This window comes from Platalea leucorodia (assembly GCF_965183815.1).
Source record: "Platalea leucorodia genome assembly, chromosome: 7".
Classification (NCBI taxonomy): domain Eukaryota; kingdom Metazoa; phylum Chordata; class Aves; order Pelecaniformes; family Threskiornithidae; genus Platalea; species Platalea leucorodia.
In genome coordinates this window covers 6,164,045-6,185,526 of record NC_138829.1, presented here as the reverse complement: position 1 = coordinate 6,185,526, position 21,482 = coordinate 6,164,045, and the positions used below count along the sequence as shown (strand labels likewise).

Below are 21,482 nucleotides of genomic sequence, written 5' to 3'. Positions count from 1 at the left end.
GGCAGATAAGAGCGCTGCGCTTCGGGCGGGGAGCATAAAGCCGCCGGTGAGTCCGCGCTGGCCGATTCCCCGCGTGGCGAATCGGCGGGGCCGGCGGCCCTGCTGCGGCCGGGCCTCCCTCGCTTCCCGCGGCGCTCCGGGCTCCTGGCGGTGCGGGTGAGTGCGCGGGCGGGCGGCGGCCCCGCTCCTGAGGGACCGGTCCTGCTCCGGGAGGGAGCGGGGCCCCGCGGCCTGACGGCAGGCCCGGCGGCGGGAGCGGGCGGCAGGCCGGGGCCGGCCCGCCGGGTGCGGCCGTTAGCGGGAGAGGCGCGGTGCGGTGCCCGACGGGGAGGCAGGGCGGGGGGGCGGAGGAGCGCTCACGGGTGAAGGAAAACCCGTCCCTTCTCGGGCATTTTTTCCTGGCGCCGGGGCGCCTTGCCCTCGGCTGGGGCGGGGGGGGCGCCCCGGTGGCTCGGCGGGTGTCTGCCCGGGCAGGGAAGCTCAAGGTGCCCTTGAAGGCAAGAACTGAAGGATGCAGTTAAAGAAAAAAAAAAAAACAAAGTCAAGGTGAAATTGTTTTATCTCCAGCTTACGTTTTGACCTTACTGAGTCAGAAGTATCAGGCAGGCCTAATCTAACTTAAATAGGAGGCCGATTATGGAAAAACATGTGTTTTCTCCCAGGACAGAACCCCTTGCGTGTCTTTAGTCTGTTCAAAGAGGCTCTTGGGGCATCTGGTTTCAGACTTACTATGTCAGCCTGCCTTTGGCATTAGGACACCACTGACCCTTTTTTTTTTTTACCATTTTTTTTACTGTTGACCTTTTTTCTTCAGAGCAGGGTCTAGCCCACAGCCATGAGATCATGAATTCCAATAACCTGTGCACCAGGTACATCTTATAATCCAGCCATCTTCTGACCAGTCCCTTTCTCATCTCCCCACGTGCCTCTGAAGGCTGCGTAGCGTGCAGAGCAAGAAGAAAAGCTTTGTGCAACCGCATGTCAAGCACCAGTCTGAAGGAGAGCGGCTGGACCTGCTCCGGGCACCGGGGAGAGCCAGGCTCTGCCTTCCCGGCGGGGCCATTGCTGCTGCCTTGCTGGGCCGGTGTGGGACAGAGGGTTGGTTGCCCAGGCCCACAGCACCGGGAGTTTGGTGTTAAATTGCCCCTTGCCCTCAGTTTTACGTGATTACTTTAGCAGCCTGGTGGTTTCATAGGTAGTTTGATTAGATTCAGTAAAAGAGCTCTTTAAATCAATGAGGGTTTTTTTTTTAGTCTGATGTCAATCAAGTTCTAGCCTCGTAATTCCCAGCTATAAAAACCCCAAACTTTCTCTACAAGCTGTGAGTGCTTTATCTTGACACATTTCTTTGACTTGATATTTTTATTCTTCTTCACCCCTTTTATGCACATGCAGAAACACTTGCGTGGTGTTCTATGTGTATAGTTGGAAGTGAAGGCTTATAAAAAAATTGCAGCCTTCTACATACAGAGTAGGCTGTACCTACACCTAGTTCAGATTGTTAATCAGGATAACGAGTGTGATAGATTTATAGTGTCTCTCCACAGACCCCTCCCCCAATAAAATGTAGCTCCTTGCAAAAAGGTTGAAAAAAAAACCCCAAAACACTGGGCTTGTTTAGTTTCCATGGGAAAGGATACTGTTGACTCAAGAATAGGTAATAGACACTAATGTTGATTACATCAGTGGAAAAAAAACTGCCTTGCTATAGTTTATGGTGCATGTTTCACCTGTAAGAACTCCAGGCTGTTAAATGGAGGCAGGCTTTTAAGCCACGCAGCAGTACAGTAATAACAATCAAAAGCTCTGTTCCAGTTATTAGTTGCGTTCATGAGCCCTCTGCTTCCGAAGGTCTGTGGATACAGCTGGGGAAGCTGCATGGGAACACATAAGTTCTAGAAGAGTTCAGACATCGATAGTTCTGGCTTCTGTTCCTCCTGCCACGGAAATGGAGAGATGATTGACCCAGGTTAGCTGGGAAACCTTAACCTAATCACCGCTTTCATTTAATAAATGAGCTTTAGCTTTTTAAAAAAAGCTGTCACTCTGTAGTGATTTCGTGTTTCCATGGCAATGGGAGTGGCAGCTGCAGCAGAAGGAAACACGAGAAGCATTTTCCAGATTCTAAAACAGGAGCTGGGAAGGATCTTGCATGGAGAATAGGGTTGAGTAGCCTTTATGATCTTTGGAAAGAGGATGGAAAACCCATTATGCCTAACGATAAAAAAATCAGAACCTCGAGTTATCCTTAACTGCTGATTTTGCTCAGAGAGGCTTGAAAGAATGTCTCTTCAGAACATCAAAACATATTTGGAAGAGCTCCAGGGCCCTTCAGGAAGGGAGACTTCCCAGCTGTTGCTGCTTTCCTGGTGAACCAGCACATCCAGACCACGTGGCCCTTGTTGAAGAGGTTTATTCAGAGATATCTGTAATGGGCTCTTTCATTACATTTTTTTATTTGCTTGTTTCACAGGCTGGAGGGAAAGGGGACAAACAACAAGAAAACTTGAAATGATACATTTAACATACTTCAAGAATAAATTAGATATGCACATTTCTGGGAACATTCAGGTAGCGCATTTTTTTGATGTTAAGGCAACTGCCTGTAATTTTTAGCTCCTGAAGAGGTGCAGTAGAGCCATGTAATTTCACCGCCTGCTGTGTTGAAAGTGTAAGATACCTGTAGAGGGACAAGTGCTTCAGACACTTAAAATCAGAGAGCGCCATTGTGCTGATTTAAATCAGAGCTATTTCCCAAGCGCAAGTGTAAAAGCTTTGTGGGACTGCAGTTCAGTAAAACTGTAATTTTAAGCTTGCCAAACTAGTCACAGAAGAACAAAAGATCACGTTTGTTATAAACAGGCATAACGAAGCAATACTGAGCGTGAGAAAACGGCACTGACAGTTGAAGCTTTTAGCTTTACGTGCTTGGGAGAGGACAAAAGTCTGTCCTGTTCTCTGTGGTTTTTAACTCCCTGTTTAATAATCTACTTAAACTGACTTTGTAGAATTATCACTGATTTTTCTTCTAACAGGCTGAGAAATGGGAGAGTGGAGTTGGTATCCATTTTCATGAGTTGTTGTCCCAGATGACAGTCATGTCCACCTCTCCTAAAACAAGTTTGAGGTTTACATTAACCTGAGTACTGCCTTGTTTCTTCTGAGCAACCATATCCTGTAGGCTCTCCTTAAGAGTAACCTGTGTGACCTATCTATCCACGAGGAATTCTTGGTCGTGGGGGTATGCGTCTTAAATCCAAGAATCATCTGTGCTTTTTACCTCCCATCCCTGAATTGACTTCCTGCGTAGTGATAAAGTGTAATGTTAAGAGGCAGATGTTCTAATTACTCTGCTACTGGGAGGGGGTGTAGGGAGAGTGCATGCTTGTGAGAGCTCTGTAGTGCTATTTTTAGTTGCTTAGTTTTCTTTCTGTTATAGGAATAATTAGTAATGTCTTTTTATTCTTGTTCAGAAGGCTTGCTTACCCTTTCCCTTCCCCCTGCTGAGAGACTGGAATAGTTTATGCTTTCTAAAATGTGAATGTCTTGCTCAAAACTTGGCAAAGCATAATTCAAGATTAATTATAAGGAGCCCTTGCTAACGGCCTAAATGAACCTTTTTCACAAAGTGATTACGCTTCAGTGCTAATTTTTCTTCCACAAGTTGTTGTGATTTAAACCAAAGGATCTTGTTCTTGTCAATGTGTAATATTAGCTTGTATTATCATCTGTGATAGGTCTTAGCTAATGTGTAAATTAAGGGAGAAGGAAGGCTAGCTTTCACTATTCTTCTAGGAAATCTGCAGGGATGCTTTCAAGCCTTAACTTGTCTACTGTGTTGGATTAGGAATGTGAGTCTTCCTTGAGGATGCTTGCTTAAATTCTTGGATCCATGGCTGTTCATTCTTCCCTTTTTCTTTGTTTCACTTCCTTTAAGGCCATTCTCATTCTTCTATGTTTTCTTGCATTTAATTCACTGACCAGAATGTTTGCTCTAGTTTGTGTTTGGTGAGAACGCAGCTACATAGAAACCAGGTGTTTAAGTGTTTGGTGAGAACGCAGCTACATAGAAACCAGGCGTTTAAGTGTTTGGTGAGAACGCAGGTACATAGAAACCAGGCGTCTGCTTCTCTGATGCAAGCTGGCTTATGCTACATCTTACTCAGAGTGGCTACCATTTTATGCTTGCTTTTTTTCTTTACTGTTTTTACAGATGACATCTAAAGTTGCTGAAACTGTAAGGCTAGAAAAAGTCATTGCTTGCTTCTCCCCCCGCTCCTGCCCTAGTTTTACTTTGTGAGTTTGAAAGCATTTATAAAATTACTTTTCTTTTCTTAAGTCACTTTAACTGTTTGAAACGCTTAAAAAGTGTTTAAAGGACAGCAGTTAACAGGTGGATCTGGAAAGGTTTCATACCTGGAATTATCTTGGATGTTCTTTTAACTGAATACATTTCAAATCAATAACTTTCCTTCAAGTGGATGGCTTGAAAGTTTGCTAGCAAAGTTGCATTTAAACACGCTCCAAGGATGTATAAAATTCCATTCTGTTGTGGTACGTTGCAGTTCCTATTTATGCTCTTTGTGTGAAACTTGACTTTTATCTTCAGAATAGGTGAGTGAATCGCAGGCGGTAGAATATGGCTGGACAAATATCGGAATCTGATCAGATCAAGCAGGTAAGATGCCGTAATCATGAGTGGTGGCTTTGAAGATCTTGTATTACTTCGTCACGTAGAGTAAAAGGTGTAGGGCATGGAGAAGGACAAAAAGTTTAAGTTATCATCCAAGTTAAGACTAGTTCTGTAGCAACCAAAATTTAAACATTTGACCATTGACAGATGCAGAATAGTATCTGATTTGAGTACTAGCAGCATTTGGTGCTGAAATCTTCTGACTGATAGGAATTTTTTCTAGTGATTTGTCCTTTAAATGTTAGTGTCACCAGATGGCCCACGCAGCTGTGTGTAAGAAATTAATGTAGAATTTTTTTAATATTCATTGTCTGTTCAATTTTTATTTATAGTTCAAGGAGTTTCTTGGAACATACAATAAACTTACAGAAAACTGCTTCCTGGATTGCATAAAGGATTTCACTAGCAGAGAGGTTAAACCAGAAGAGGTAGGTAAATGTTTCCTATGCTTTTAATGACCCTTTGGTAGAATCGCTGTGTAGCATTCCAATTTCAGAAGCAACTTAAAGTTTTGATCTTACAACTAGCTAAAAAGCTAGTGAGCAGCCTTTAGTGGAGTCTAGGTGTCTGGCATGTAGCTTCCAAGTGAGAAAGGAAGCGAGTTAGTGGAAGGAAGGGAAATAGCTTGTCTGTAGTTCTGCTTCTCCAGGTTATGCCCAAAGGTGACGAAAAATACTTCTTTGCACCCTAACAGTCTGTTTACAGAAAGCAAACAAAGCCGAGTGCTTTTGATGTGTTAGATCATCAGCTACAGACAAACTATGGGCTAGAACCTCTTGAGGTTTTGTCATTGTTGTCTTTTCAGTGTGTACACACAGAGGGAGTCTTCCCGATCTTGCTGTGAGTATTGGCTGCTTATTGCAATTCTGTGTATTTCATTCTCTGAGCTATTGGCGGAGGTTCTTGTGCCTCAGCTTCTGATGGGTGGTGTCTTTATGGACCTGAAGTTGCCCACCTACAGCCTGCATCTCGTTCTTTGAAGGTAGAATCCTACTGAAATACTTGTTTACCTACCTACATTCCCTGCATTGTAGTGAGTCATAGAAACATAGGCCTCTGAAGCTCTGGCTGTTAAATCCACTTTTCTGCATTGCAGGGAGCTCCATCACAGTCACCTGCAAAAAAGATTAAGTTCTCGATAAGATTAGTTGCATGTTTTTTGCCTCTCCTCTCCTGTTGAGAGGCTGTTTCAGAATCTCATAATTTTGTTGGTTAAAAGTCTAATAACCTTTGCTTGGCTCTGCTGGCAGGGGGGGGAAAAAAAAAAAAAAACAACTTAGTTTTACACTAACAGTTGGTTTTGAGCATTTTCTGCCTCCTTGGAGTTTAACTCCTCAGTGCAGGCAAAAATCACGTCTCCTTTCAGCTTTTGTTTTGCTGTGCTAAACAAAGCTCTCTCAGCTTCCCAAGGCAGATTCCTTGTTTCCCTGATCTTCTCTGCATCTGCTTTAGTGGAATTTTTATTAACTACAGCAGGTCAGAATTATTCTGGATAAGGTCTTGTTACTGTCTTTTACCAGCTCATTTTGAATTGCGTGAACAATACAAGGAGTGTCAGTTAACAGAACTGACAGAAGTGTTAGCGGCACATCTTCCTTACTGTTCCGGGATGGTATTTGATTTCCAGTAGAGGATTATACTTCTTTCTTCTGCTACCCAAAGTGTTACTAGAATTTAAGAATAACTGTTCATATAGTCTTTCATTAAAGACCTGGGATCCAAAACCAAAGAATTCTCATTGGAGGGGAATTAAGATTATTTATATAGAAAAAATATTCTTAGATTCTGATCTGCCTTTTTTTTTTTTTGCTTCTGTCATCTGCAAAGGGGCCATGTCTGGCAGTACAGGAGCCATCTGTTAACGATGGAGGCTAGGAAGAAACTTTCTTACAGGAAGTTTTGTCCATAATTATCCATTACGGGGTTTCTTGCAGAGCATCTGGCTCTTGCCCCTGCTGGAAACAGGACACTGGTCTAAATGGACCACTGGTCTGATCTGGTATGGAAATTCCTATGTTCCTATTGAAAGTTGTAGTTTCTTATTAAATAATTAAGATGAATACCTCCGTGAACCTCCTTTGAGATTCCACATTTGAAAAAACAGCTTCTGACCTCTTTCCCTGCAGCAAGTCTGCACTGCAAGTCTAGACTTCCCCGGGCACCATATCACAAATACCACACCCTCTGGGAGAAGTGGCCTGGGGTAGTTCCAGAATTTGTTTCCTAGTCAGGCTTAACTCCTGCTTAACAGGTTTTGCTGTAGCTGATGCCAGGTCAAGGAGAGAGAAGCGTGGGTGATGTGCATAGCTGCATGGGCTTTTTGTCTTGTTCATTTTCAGCCCTTCTGCTTTTCACATCCCTTTATGCTCAGCAGAATCAAAGCAATTTCTGCTTTTCTAGTAATCATGCAAAATGGTCGTCTTTCCGTCTAAATTTGTTAACTTCTACAGTGATAGTAAGGTTTAGAATCATGATGCAGAATATCCAATTGGTAGCACTATTGCTCATAAATAATACCATAACTCTTTCTCTACACTTAAAGAAAGGGGGGGGGGGGGGGAACAAACCTCTAAATCTAAAAAATAATGCCATGGGTGGAATAGGCCCAGTATTTATTTCTCTGTCCAGCTGACTGATAAGAGTTTCAGAGGGTACTCTGGTTGCTTTTGTGAAGGTTAGCCAAGCAAGTACAAGACCACCAATAGAGCTAATAGGAACAAGGTCAAAAAAAGGTTAAATGGAGCTAGCCCACAGTAGACCATATCTAGCTGTCAAAAACAGTATGTGTTTGTAAACAGAATTAAAAAGATACTAATTTAATAGATTTAGTATTTATTGCAAAATAAAATGCTTTATAGACTTCAGTTGCACAAGAGGAGCCCAAGGATGAAATGTTAAGATCTCCTAGATCTGAGATGTTTTCCATGAAGACTTTCATATGAGAATGAATCTTAAAAGATATTTCAGACGTCCCTCAAAAACTAAACTTCACATTTTCCACTGCACAGAGAGGCTGTGCACAATTAGGCCCTCATCTCGAAGCTTAACACAGAATATGAGATGTAGACACCTAATCATTTATCCCTGTATATGATTATATGTTGGGTCCTGTTTGGGGAAGTGTTTTAATTACTGTTTGAAGCCTTCTGTTTCCCTCTTCCTCTAGATGACTTGCTCAGACCACTGCCTACAGAAGTATTTAAAAATGACACAAAGGATCTCCATGAGATTTCAGGAGTACCATATTCAGCAGAACGAAGCTCTGGCAGCTAAAGCAGGACTGCTTGGCCAGCCTCGTTAGACAAGAGCACTCTGTTCAGACTTTACAAGCAGTACCAGTGTTCACTGAGCAAGAACACATATTGGATTTTCTACTGTTGGGATGTACGTCCAGAAACTCTGAAGAGAGTTCTAGATGCTGTTCAGACAGTGGAAACCATGAAGGGTTAAACAAGAAGTTAGTCATGGTGGACTGGCAATGGAGTCTGTTTCTAAAGTCCTTTTCACTCTACAATGGAGTAATATTGATACAAACTTTTCCAGGGGCCACAGACTGGTATGTTTAAATTTCAAGGGGGGTGGGAGGGTTATACTTCCTTTCTGCTAGGACTGGTTCAGGTGAAAAAAAATGTAATACGGGAAATACACTTTTTTATTTAATTCGAGTAAAATAAATGGGAACTGTACACTTGTATGTATGTTCTTTCCAAAGATACCTTTTCAGGACACTGCTTGAGAGCAGTGTTTTGTTTGCTGTGCTCTCGTTCCTCCTCAGCTACTACAGAGTTCTGTTCATTCATTGCTGCTTGAAGTTGCTGATCGGTCACAGAATTAGTGACTGTGTTTCAGCAGCTGGGGATTTGTGAATGTGTTATTTCTCTGAATTTGGGAAGAACTTCTGTTGAGCCACCCTCACAGAGCCTCATGATCGTCCTGATTTTCCTCGAGTGCTGGATGGTGATGATTAGAGCATCAAGCCCAGGGTGGTGATAAATGGTGGAGAACTGCTGTAACTAACGAGCTCGGGTAGGCAGGGGTGCTCTGCCAGCTTATCCCCAGGTTATGTTTGCCTCATGCTTCACCAGGTCATTTCCAAGGGACAGGAGTGTGTCAGCAGCAATAGCTGTGCCCAAGGCAACTTCTGTGTGCTCCTCGTTTCCCTCGGGGAACCCCAGGGGTCCTCCACACCCAGCTTCCTTGCCTGATGCAAGCACGATGCACTCCAAGCACCGAGCTTGCTGGCAGTTTTCTCCTTTAATCGTGTGAATGCCAACAGAAAGTACAAGGTATGCACACAACGATGTCTTTTTTTGCTGCCAGATGAGTACAGAGAGAAGTTTGTGGAAGATAGCTGTTGTGATGTTGTGGTTTTGGTTTAGAAAAACCACCAGTCCTTTGAAAGGATCTTGATAGCTGAAATCCTGCAGTCAGATTGTTAGTGCAGTAGAATGATAGCAAACAGGCACATCTTACTTTAGTTCTAACTACCAAAATACAGGAACAAAAGGAACTGAACATCAGGATTACCATATCGATTTTGAGATTTCAAGAGATCAAGACTGAAACAAAGCTATTTCACATCAGCTGCCAGGTTCTGTTGTTGGGTAGAAAGGCAACAATAAGGAACAGAAATAGCAGGAAACCTGCCCACATGCTTTTTTGTTGTTACGTTTTTATTTCCAGCAGCAGTCTGAAAGAATGATTTCCTGCCTGTTGGGTTTTTTTTCTTTACTACTCAAACTCTCATCTCTCCAGGCTGTGGGTTACTAGGCCCTGACTGCAGCACAGTACACCTGCCACTTGCACTGGATGCTGCTCTGCTTGCTGCTGTGTAAAGCTGCCCCAGCTCTCCACAGAAATCTGTTCATGTGCCTTTCAAAGGTGGAAGAAACAAGTACATTCCTACGGTCTCATTTACATGTGTTTTGTACTAGCCGTATCACAGCTCTTTCCTGCGTAGCCCATGCCTTGTTGCCTTGGAGATGGCTAAGAGCCAACTCTAAAATAGTAAAGGCTAAAAAAGAGCCCAAATAAGGCAGCAAGTCCGCAATGTCCTCTTTTTTCAAAGGAATAACAGGCTAATAATGTCTAGATTGTTTGTTACAATTAGGGCACAAATGTTATGGCCAATTAGAAATAATATATCCATAGTAAAGATTTAATGCTTTCTTTAAAGCAGTCTTTTTGTTAAAACATCTGAAAGTAATGCATGATTGAAATGATCCCATTTTCCATTTTATCTTAGTGTGCAAAGAGAACAGTTGCTCAGGAAAGGGACTGAAGGGTTTAAGTGATGGGATTGGAGGATGTTCATGTCTTCTGGGCAAAGCTCTGTGGAGGGAGGTTTAAAAAAAAAAAAGAAAAAACACCAAACAAAACACAACACTTTTCCCTTATGTGTCAGTGTTTGGGGATTTGGGGGTAGGAAGATATTTAAATATTTGTTAAGATGGATTTACTGTACAAAAGGTTAAGCAAGTGTTAGAGGGACTTAGTTAATAAATTACTCACTTTCAGGTTCCCCAGTTTCCTTTTACTCCAGCTTTAAAGCTGCCTTAACCCACAGTTATCCAGGGAAAACACATATTCTTAAAATCTAATTAGATGTCACATCCCCCCCGTCTCTCTCCGTGCTGACTAAACAAACAGGCGGGATGAAAAGTGTCACTGGAAGCAAGAGCAGTGGTTTCATGGCTGCTACCCTGAAATGAAGCTGGCCAGACAAAAACTTTGGACTTCCACAGGAACAATATGCTTATAGCAAATGTAGTTTGTTAATGGATGTGCCTGTTAATTGTGACTATTTCAAAGCTAACTAGAGTGGAAAATAAGTTGCAATGCTACTGCACAAAGGTGCAGATAAGGATGGAATCACTGGCTTGCTCTTATGGATCACTGGCTTTGTCCAATCCAGGTGACTGACTGAAGAAAGACGATACAAATATATTTTAGCTTGGAAATAAAGTGCATCCATGTAGCTGAAGCATCCAGGTGGTGTGAAAAGCAACAGTGAAAACTTTCTGTAAAGGCTAACGTGCTTTGCTGAGCTCTGACTTCCCTTTGCTTCCTTGATGAGTTAGCATGCCCTGATGGCTGGCTCAAATCATGTTATTCAGAAAATACCACCCCGTAAGATGTTGTTACGAGGACCTGTGGGTTGAGAATGATTCGTGACACAAAGTGTTTCAGTGCCTCTCACACGTTTTATCAGCATGTATTGTCAAAAGTGTTGCTGCTAGTCTTTCCTCCTTGGAGCAAGATCACCCAGCACCCAATTCTCAAAAATATTTAACTGCAAGTGCAAGAATCAGTATTTCTACAGTGCCTGGATGGATGTCCACTGTGAAGGCTGGGAATGTCTACAAAGGCAGAGTACTCTAACCTCCATGACATAGTTTAATCTGGGGTGTTCTCCATCCCTCCTCTGTTCACAGCTTCAAGTTTGCATGGCATAATGAAATGCACAGCCAAAATCAGAAGAAAAATGAATCCTAGAATTGTTAAGGTTGGAAAAGACCCTTAAGATCATAGAGTCCAACCATTAACCCAGCACTGCCAAGCCCTCCACTAAACCATGTCCCTAAGCACCATGTCTACCCGGCTTTTAAATGCCTCCAGGGATGCAGACTCAACTACTTCCCTGGGCAGCCTGGGCCAGGGCCTGACAGCCCTTTCGGTGAAGAAGTTTGTCCTAATATCCAACCTAAACTTCTCCTGGTGCAACTTCAGGCCATTTCCTCTTGTCCTATCACTTGCTACTTGGGAGAGAGACTCACCCCCGCCTCGCTACAACCTCCTTTCAGGTAGTTTCAGTAGAGAGCGATGAGGTCTCCCCTCAGCCTCCTCTTCTCCAGGCTAAACAACCCCAGCTCCCTCAGCCGCTCCTCATAAGACTTGTGCTCCAGACCCTTAACCAACTTCGTTGCCCTGCTCTGGCCATGCTCCAGCACCTCCATGTCCTTCCTGGAGTGAGGGGCCCAAAACTGAACATAGTACTCGAGGTGCGGCTTCACCAGTGCCGAGTACAGGGCACCTGTATCACCTCCCTGGTCCTGCTGGTCACGCTATTCCTGATACAGCTGAAGGAGATGAGAATACAGCTTACTTTCTGGATCCTAACTGAAAGGCCAACAGTATTTAAGATAAGGTGTGCAGAGAGTAGGTGAATCACCTTGATGAGGCATATTAGGTTAGGTGCAGGAACAGAATCAGTTCTGAGGGAAGGAGGAGCAAAGGGTGAAAAATGGGAGTGCTGCTGTGAGGAAGGAGTACTGAGAAAGCTGTGAAAAAAGTGAGACAGAGTGGAGGTGGGAGGGGAGAGAAGGCAACAGCAGAGCAGCCTGCCAAAAACTGGCTTGATGAGATGGGGCCAGTGAGCAGACGCTCATTTGGAGGTGAAGTTCATTGCAGCAGAGACAGGAACATGGATCCTTCCTGCTGAAATGAGCGTCTGAACCAAAAGGCTAGAAAAGCATGCAATTACTGGTCAGCCCACAGAAAACAACAATTTCAACAGGAAAGGTCAAATGAGAGCCTTGCTCCAGACTGCCCTGTACACCAGTGGTACTGGCAGAGTGATCGGATCAATCATCTGGAAGATTATAATTGAGGTTCCTTGAATTCTCTCAAGGATAGGAGCAAAGTCCTAAGTATTCTTCTGTACTCTTAAATACCTAACTCTGAGAACTGGAGTTTAAGCAACAGCTTTTCTTTTTTTTTTTTTTTTTTTTTTTTCCTCCAGCATTTTCTGTTAGCTAGGTTAGGAGGTCAGCACACAGCATTTGAGGAATCTAGTTCAAATCTTGGGAAGTCCGCTAAGCTCAGCTCCAAAATTTCTTGGACGAGTCTGGCTCAAACTCTAAAACCTGTAAAAGCAATTGGAGCTTGTAACACCTAAACTTGCATCATGCTTTCACCTTGAGTTTCGAGAAGACAACATTAAAAGAACTCTAAATAAAGTTACAATTCTGCTCAATATTAGAATTTTTTAAAATTATGATTTACTTTACCTTCATGCTCCTTAGCATTTTGGTGTTAGGTTCTTTCTGTAAACACAACAGGGAACATTCACCATTCCAGCTTTAGTAGTTCAGGACTGTAAAATGATGGTCAAGTCTGTTTTCTGAGGATTTTTCACATATAGAAAGAGATGTAACTGAAAGACATATGAAAGACCCTAAATCTCTCTTTTTTAAAAAAAAAAAAAGTCTACACTTACTTACTTATACAATGCCTACACTTACTTATACAATGCCTGAACAGACCATGGCTTGTTAAAATTTTTTATTCTATAACTCTAATCTGAGGGGAAGTGAGAGGACTGCTGAGGGAGCTGGGCTTGCTGTGTAAATATTGAAGGTAGTATACTTGACATACCACTATTTGTTTATGTAATGTAAAGGGGAGCTTATCTAAATTTCCAGTAGTCAAAGCAGAAATCCAGTTGGTGGCTATTTCTATATTTCACAGATCCTGCCCTTACTAGGATATGAAATTAGGGACCCTCTTCCCCCTCTTTCTGCCCAAGCACACATTGAATTTCTGTGCGTGCTGCTGCCCCGGGGACCCGCCAGAACTCCGTTTTGAGTCATGGCTGAGAGGCGAGGGTTTCAAGCCTCTGCAGCAAGGCGCATTCGGTAGGAAAGGGGTGTTGGCCGCCTCTCCTGCCCTCTTTTTGCTGCAGGGCCTGCTTAGATCTCTGGGAGAAAGTGCCTCTGCCCCACGGAGGACACGGATCCCCTGGGGACGGCGGCGGGGCCTGAGGAGAAGAGACTGTGGGACTTCAGTCCTGCCACCTCCTCGCCCAGGGCTTACCGGCTCTTCCAGCCCCTCGTGGGGATCCCGTCCATCGCCACCCCGCGAGGGCCCCTTCTCCTTAGGGAGGAGTGCGGCGGCCGCTGAAGCGGGAGGTCGCAGCCCGCCAGCTACGGGAGGGCCCAGCGCGATAGCGGCAGCTTCTCCCGCCTGCCTCAGGGCAGCCACCGCCTCCGAGCAGCCACCGCCTCCGAGCTTCCCCCCGCTCGGTTCGGGGGTGCGGGCGCAGGCCCTTGAAACACCACCCGAGCAGGGGCCGCGGCGGCGGAGAGGCTGAGGGACGGGCTGGGGCTGCGCAGGCAGCGGGGGCCCGCTCGGTATCCCGCCCCTCACGCGTGGGGACCCGCGGTGCCGACCTGAGGGAGGGTGTGAGGAAAGAAGAAAACCCACAGGTTTCTTACAGGTTTTTATTGCCTTCAGGACACGTTGGATGTCTCAAAGAGCGAAGCGAAGTGCTGTGGGAGGTGACAAAGGTGACAGGGCGCGGCCATGGCGGGAGAGGTGCCGCTTGGCTGTGGGGGCCGGCGGTGGGAAGGCAGCAGAGCTGGAGCCACTGCCGTGACAGGGCCATAAACTGAAATGAAAAAGGAAAAAAAATGAAGAGTGTAGAAAACATCGATTTTAAGAGACCTGACCTAACGGGGACTTGACTATAAAAAGCAGCTCTCCATGGAGAAGCTGCTGGGATGGCACACGGTGGTCACTGGCGGGGTGGGAAGCAGAGCCTAAGCAGAAGGAATCAAGGGTTTGGGTTTTTTTCTTCTTTTTTTGTTTTTTTTTCTTTTTAAGTAGCTTTAAACCTTACCCATTCCTGAGGGAAGTAATTTGCAGGAAATGAATGAGCATCAAGAGATACCGTTTTAAGCTGCGCATACACGTAAACAAGTGGCTTGTTAAAAAGAAAAAAAAACGCACCCTTGTGCAATATAACGAAGTATTTCATGCAAATTCCACATCTTACCCCTCCTTACGTAACGGGCATAGCTGGCAGGATCGTGGTAAATTAGGTCAAGCTGTACCCAGATGAGGGATTAGACGAGGAGTAGTTTAGAAATAGCTGAAGACAGCGACAGGGCTGGAGTGGAAACGCCGTCGGGTTACTCTGAAGAGCAGCGAAAGAGAGAGAAATCGCCGATAACGCAGAACCGTGTCCCTCGCCGCCAAGGCTGGAGGGAGAGTTAAGCAAACGTGTGCTACCGTAAACAACCTGCAGGTTTTCACAGCTGTAAGGGAGCGCTAGTGCTGATTTTCTTGGCTGGCAAGGAATGAAACAGAGAGAAAGTAAGCGTTGCAATGCTTCCGTGGTTTTTTCATAGTAAGTGAGCTGTGCTGGTGAATTAAAGCCAAGTGTCATAAAACGAAGACAGACACTTTTTTACCTTTGAAAACTATTGGTATAGGATAAGCAACAGCGTAACGGTGCTGACTGATATAAATAGGAGGTAGTTGCAGACCTGAAGCAGAACCACCCAGCACAGCCCTGCTCGCAACAGAAAGTAGGATTTCTCTGAAAATGGGAAGCAGCAGGAATAGCAACATAAATAGGGCTGAGATAATTCAGAACAAAGAGGAAGCCAGGAGTCCTATTCTTAGAAAGGGTGAGAAACAGTCCGCTTGCACAATTCGGATTGCCTTATCTTTTCAGTTTTCTTTAAATGACAATGCAGTGAGTATTTGTCATTGGGCTGTGACTAATCACAAAATCCACCACTCAGCTGCATTAAAACAAGCACTTATTCAGACCAATAACACTGTAACACGAAAAATTGAATTTACATATTCCTCCAAAGCAATGGATGAGACTAATAAATGCCTGTGTAATTTGGGGAATTCACAGATTTCCGAAACAAACAAAAAAAAACCCAATAAATACCAGCTACTTAGTGGTGACTAATAAAGGTGAATAATTTTAGACTCTCCCAGAGACCTCTTTAAAAAATCATCCTGCTTGGTGGAAGATAATATTGTAGAATGACAGATTTTCTCAAAATGTGAGGGCAGTAGCTTGATAAATAGCGTGAGCTAATTATAAAATGTTTTTCCTAAACCGTGGAATTACAGTGAGTCAGTCTCTGGCAACATCCCCATTGGTTCCACTGCTTTATTGTGCTCTTTACATCTCCAGAGGTAGTCTTTATCCTGCACGTTGTAGCAAATAATAAAATCCCAAGTACAGAGAAGTAAAACTAACAAAGATTTTACTGCACAATATCTGCAAAACGCAAGGGCACAGCGAAAACAGCTCGACATACTTTTGTTAACGTACTCATCTTTCCTTTCAGCTTATAAATCTGTCTTCCGGCTCATCTGTCAGATTTGTTTCAAGCGATCAAACCAAACATGCTCTTTTCTTGAAAAAAAAACAACAGCATTTCTTAGACTTACTGCTGTAAAAGAATTCCAGGAAATGCTGCCCAGAAAACCCATTTGGCTGCCTCAGCTATCCAAGAATATTTTTAATGGGGAAAAGAACATTTTATAAGAATATTCTTTTTTTAATGTGAAATTCCATCTGTTTGACAAACCTATCTGGAGGAAGGCGGCTCTCTCAGGAGTGGATAGTCTGACTGAGACACAGGAGTCGACAATCCTAAGATTCAGATTCTCTTTCCAGCTCCCCATCAAAGCCATCGTGCGTAATTTTGGTAGCCACTACTATGTGGCTCCCTACACGTAAAATAAGAATATGTATCCATTTTAAAAACTTCTGCCTTGATTATCCTTTAATCTGCAGCTTTAAAAAAATAAGATTCAAGTGGAACTTGTGCAAAATACCAGAAAGAATGAAGAAGTGATTTAATCACTTTTTCTCTTCTACCGCTGACCTTCAAATTAAAGGTCTTTGCTGCTCCCCTTGAAGGTCAGATACATTATGCTTCATGAAGATAACGCCCTTTTATTTGCCCTTGTTATGCTTCTCTTTCACTGCTAATTACTACTGTAAATCTGTTTAACCTCTGTTGAAATAATGGCTTATTATTATTGTTCCGACATCTTTGCTTCTCCTGCCTGATCTGTTCAAACCGATTAAGCAAGAGAAGGTTTCTCAAACACAAGCAATCCGATGGAGGAGCCAGAAACAAGTGGAGATTTAACTGGGTGTTCCCAAACTTACACTAATATTAGAGAGAAAATAAAAACTCATCAGTATACACGTAGCTGGTATACTTGAGGGAAAGAAAGTAAAAACTAAAACAAGGAGGGGAATGAATCTTTTCTTACCTTATGTCCTTGCATGCAAATGTTTCAAGTTTTTTCTAACTTTCAGATATAAGTTAATACAAAAATAATAAATCTGACAGTTCTTTTTATCAGGTGCAGGAGGTGGGGGGAGAGTCTGAATTCTCTTACAGCCCTGTTCTTTTTAACAATTCTAACAGTGTTTGATCCCATCATCTTTTTAACCTCCTAACTAAGCTTGAAATAACATATATAATTTTGAGAAAAACTGTAAAAGATTAGAAAGCAGGAGAACAGCGCGAAGCCTGCCAAGAGGGTGGTTTATTTTTGATTGCTCTTGCAAACGTGATACCTAATCTCTTATTTAAAAAAGTCCCAATTCAGTATAATCGTAATTACTGTGTCCTGAACAGCATGGACTTTCATTGGAAGACACTGTGGAATTTATTTTATGTCAACAAAGCAGAAATAAGGGGATTATAGTAAAGTTACAAATAAGACCTGTTAGGGTTTCTTGTTGATTTCACCTGTTAAGTACAGAACAGTCCCATATTATATAGTTAATCTTCTTTTCCCTATGGTGTTTTTAAATGTCATAAGAAACTAATTTAAACATCTACTGAATAATCTGGCTAACTGATACGCTTCTTGCCAGAAAGATAAACCTAGGAAATCAGTAACATGCTAGAGGCTTTGCCAGTGGCTTGGCAGAAAGTCATCCACCTTTTCTTGCAGGGTTCATTTTCTGCCAGAATAGTAACGTTAGTTGTTATCGGGGGTGTGGGGGGGGGGGTGTCTGTCTGTCTGACGACTACTAGTGTGAGGTAAACGGGTGGAAAGAGGACGTAAGGAAGCGAGTTCTCTGTCAAGGAGCGACCACCTGTTGGAATGGGTTTCCATGTTTCATGGAACCATACCTTCAGTCTTCCATGCACTATTTTAACCATGCCTAAGCGACAGGGAGAAGCAGTCGGTGCACGCGCTGTGAACATCTGTCCTGACGTACAGACGGTTCAGAGCTCACCCATCGTCTGCGCGTGCCGAGTGTGTGCATATGCCTGTTTAAGATCTCACACGGTTTGTAGATAGAGGTTAGGTATCTGCGTAAGATACAATTAATCCTATTATTTCACTGAATTTGAAATTTACTTCTGCAAATATTAAACAGGGAAGGTAATCTGAGAAAATGTGACCCATGTTATTTCCTTTTAAATGAGTATTGCTTTTTATTCATAGCTATTATAGGATTAACAGTAAAAGTTAGCTCTGAAAAAAGTCTTTACAACAATTTATGGAGATTAATTTTCCTATTTAGGTAAGTCCAGACATTTACAAGAACAAGTCACTTAAATAAAAATAGAATATAAAGCCTATGTTTAAAACATGGCCTTTATTAATGCTGTCTAGTGAGCTCCATATTTATCTTACATTGAAATAGTTCTGCTTTGCTTAAGAAAAGACAGAAAAAGTGCATTTACAAGAGTACTTTTTCTTTAATTTTCTGCGAAAATGGAAGGAATTGGAATCACAAGTTGACAAATGTTGTAAAATGAAATTTCAAGAAACATCAATTTTAGTAATGCTACGCCATCACTAGTGTTTCGTTCTTTCTGCCGTGTGAACCAGAATATCCTGATATACAGTCTAGAGCATCTATGTTATTACTCTACAGCATATTAAACACAGAAAAAGGGGTTAAGAACCCCTTTCAATGTACAAACATGAATAAAAAAATTGATAAAAAAATCACTTTTATACATAATGTATATGCAAACTGTTTTAAATACATGGTTTTGGAATAGTTATTTACAAACTGTATCTGTCTGTGGGACAATCCACAGACAAAGCATACACAGTTGCTTTACTTTATTGTTGCATCTCAACTTTGGGAGATATAAATTCATTCGGCAGTATAGCAAACATAAGAACTTGTGACAAAGTATCTTAAGGGCAACCCAATAAATTTTGTTCCTCAAAACAATGTAAGTACTAGGACTGCCAAAGTTTCCAAATAAAGTCGTAGTTTAATCCAGATGCCCGCTTACAGATCTATGTGGTGGAGGATACGTAGACAGACCCATCTGAAATACAGGCGTGGCTACTGGATAAAACCTCCTTAAGAGCCATAACTGGTAAGTATGTTTTATCGAAAGAGTGAACTAACCTAGAATTTTTTTTCCAATTTTATTAATATTTTAAAAAATACATAAAAATACAACATCCAATGTCTGAATAAATATATTTAACAAGTTGCAAGATACCTTATTTTACACAAAAATTTCAGCTTTAGAAATCTTGTTAAATAACTTCATTGTTGTTATATATTTCATTTTTCGTCTTTTTGTAACAAAATAAAAACTCTGAAATTACATAGAAAAAAGACAAAATATTTTTGTCAAGGGATAAGATAGTCCACTGAAAACCTATTCACAATTCCACTGTAAACATTAATAAACATTAAAATATTTGCATAATTGTGTGCTCAAAAATCCTATAAAAAGTGGAAGACTTATTACAACTGTAGTTTTCAGTCAACTACACTTCCTTTCACAATTTATTTTGTCCCATTTACACCTTTAAAACTGGGCACATTGCTGAACATATACTTTGGCAGTTCTGTATAGCAAGTGCTTCCACAACGAGGAACTACTCACCAAGAGTGAACGTACAGCTCGGTGAAAGTGCAGCAGTTACTCAATTCTTTTTGATAATACTCTGATGTCTGCTTGGTGCACTTGCTTTTCTAAGATCTCCCTAGAACACCTGAATGCTTCATTGGACATAACTTTTCAAATTTGATAAGTGCCCTTTCTCTGCATTAACAAAAAAAAAAAAAAAAAACCAAAACAAAACAAAAAAACCAAAACAAAACAAACAAGAACAAACACAATGACAAGCATGTCACATTGTGCCTACAAACCTTCAGTTACCAATGAGCTTAATTTCTCTGAACAGTAAATTAAACAAAAGAAGAGGGTAGGAGGGGAGAACAGGTACAGTCCAGCAGTGGAAGTGTGTACAGAATATACTTGGCAATGTCAAACCAGTTGAGTGCTTTCTGTGGTTGAATTTCAGGATTTATGTCCATGGGAGCAAGTTGCTGGCAAGGCAGAGAAATGTGTATCACCTGCATTCTACAGCAAGCACGTTTTGTGGAGGAGAAGATGATGATGGACTCATTCCAGTGTCTGATGAAGCAGATGACATGGATGCTCCTGTATGTGACACTGAACATAGAGAACAAGAGATCAGCATCGGATTATCAAAGTACGTGTCAGAATGAAGGTTTCCTTGGTTATTAGGTTGTTTAAAAGACCTCAGAGAAGTGGCACAGTCACAGGAAACTGATACGGGTTTTTTGTCAATTGCTTTAACTGGATGAGTAACCTTCCCCTTTCTGCATCACAGACCAACTGAAAAGATAAATCAGATGAGTCATTACACTGACTGAAAACTCAGACTGAGCTTGCACTCAGACGTCCAAGTTTCTAATACAGTTATAAAGCAGTCAGTGAATGCATTTGTTGGGTTCAACTTCTGAAAAGCCACAAATATTCTTTCTAAATATGTATACATACAAACAGACGAGAACACTTTTTTTTTTTTTCTCTAAAAATACTGTCAGTTAAACTCAAGTTGCTTTATGTATTTTCAAGAAAATTAATTTCTCATGGGAAGCATAAAGCAAATCTGAAAGTTACCTTCTCTGTCTTTCTTTTTTAATCGTTTTCTTCTCCTGTCTATGGTTGCTACTTCAGACTTCAAGGACATGTAGTATTTTCGTATTTCCTGTAGTTTTTCTTGTAAGAAGGAGATCTTTTCAGCGCTGCTCATATTGTCTAGTTCATCTTAAAAGTGGGAAGAAAAGAAAAAATAGCTTCATCAAGGTGATTTTAAACAAATGAATGCAATTCTTAACAGCATACAAGATGCAGCATGAAAGCTAACACGCTTCCACAACTATGCCATAAAAGGCCTGTACCTAAATCAGAATCCCCAAATTTGCACATTTTGCTTTCAGAACAAATTTTCTCATAAATTCCCTCTAATCAAAGTCACTTAAAAGAATTCTTACTGAGCTGAAAACTCCATTTGTATACTCTAGGCGAAGCATTCTGGTGGTGGTGTTTCTCTCTGTGTTTATCCTTCTCTCCATCTTTGATGTGAGGTGAAATCACTCTTGCAGGTGATCGGGAAATCTTCTGTGGTTTGGATGCATTTATGTGTTTTACAGGCGTACATTTACTTGAACTGTCCAGGACAGGAAGGTCTTCACTGTCACTACTTTGTCCTGCAGTAAAAGAAATGTGTTTGGACTTCAAAAAAAAAACCCTCGACTTTTTAAAAATTGTAGTTATAGTCAGAAAAAATGATTAAGAAAAAACTGCTCCTTCCTCAGAAGATCCCAGAACACAGACAAGGAAAAACCGTCCCAGATTCAATGTATAACCTTATCAGACACAACGTGCGCCGAACTCTCAAGTGTACTGATCGTTGATGCAGAAGTCAAGGGCCTTCAGTTAAAAAGCAATAGCCAAATTTTCTTACAGAAGCAATAAAGAAGCTTATTAAAATAGGAATATTAAAGCACTGATAAGCTACCTTATGTCACATATTTTGGGGTTCCAATATAAAGCAGACACTAGAATCCCTTTTTTAAAGATGAAAACTCTATTAATACAGGTAGGTAGCACATGATTGTGTATATTTACCAAACTGCTTTACACATATAAAGGAACAGTTCTGAAACATGACTAAAAGTATAAAAGCTTTAACATGTAACAGAAAATTTTAA

The 21,482-nt window shown here is 41.9% G+C and overlaps 2 protein-coding genes across 13 annotated transcripts in view; one reads left to right on the top strand and one right to left on the bottom strand.

Annotated features, from left to right (window-relative positions):
• The first annotated feature begins 8 nt into the window (after positions 1-8).
• Positions 9-19,849, top strand: TIMM9 (translocase of inner mitochondrial membrane 9). 9 transcript variants are annotated; one of them, XR_014228878.1, is made up of 7 exons: positions 9-156; positions 815-869; positions 2,474-3,241; positions 4,610-4,678; positions 5,026-5,121; positions 7,860-8,249; positions 18,735-18,820. XR_014228878.1 is itself a non-coding variant. In XM_082318406.1 (5 exons), exons 2-5 carry the CDS (start codon positions 4,640-4,642, stop codon positions 7,861-7,863), a joined length of 174 nt encoding a protein of 57 aa, XP_082174532.1. In that variant the 5' UTR covers positions 9-156; positions 4,610-4,639; the 3' UTR covers positions 7,864-7,944. The 9 variants fall into 9 exon arrangements, 2 of the variants coding, with proteins under 2 accessions (XP_082174532.1, XP_082174531.1); XR_014228875.1 differs by lacking the exons at positions 815-869; positions 2,474-3,241 and adding an exon at positions 19,763-19,849 and having other exon boundaries at positions 18,735-18,819; XR_014228876.1 differs by lacking the exon at positions 815-869 and having other exon boundaries at positions 2,474-2,571.
• Positions 19,782-21,482, bottom strand: part of ARID4A (AT-rich interaction domain 4A) — a 49,772-nt gene continuing 48,071 nt past the window's right edge. For all 4 annotated transcript variants that reach the window (XM_082318396.1, XM_082318397.1, XM_082318398.1 and 1 more), the window contains 3 exons: positions 20,763-20,978; positions 20,389-20,535; positions 19,782-19,914 (listed from right to left, as the gene is read on the bottom strand). In XM_082318396.1, coding sequence (XP_082174522.1) covers positions 19,811-19,914; positions 20,389-20,535; positions 20,763-20,978 — 467 coding nt within the window. In that variant the 3' untranslated portion in view covers positions 19,782-19,810. The remainder of the gene's footprint in view (positions 19,915-20,388; positions 20,536-20,762; positions 20,979-21,482) is intronic.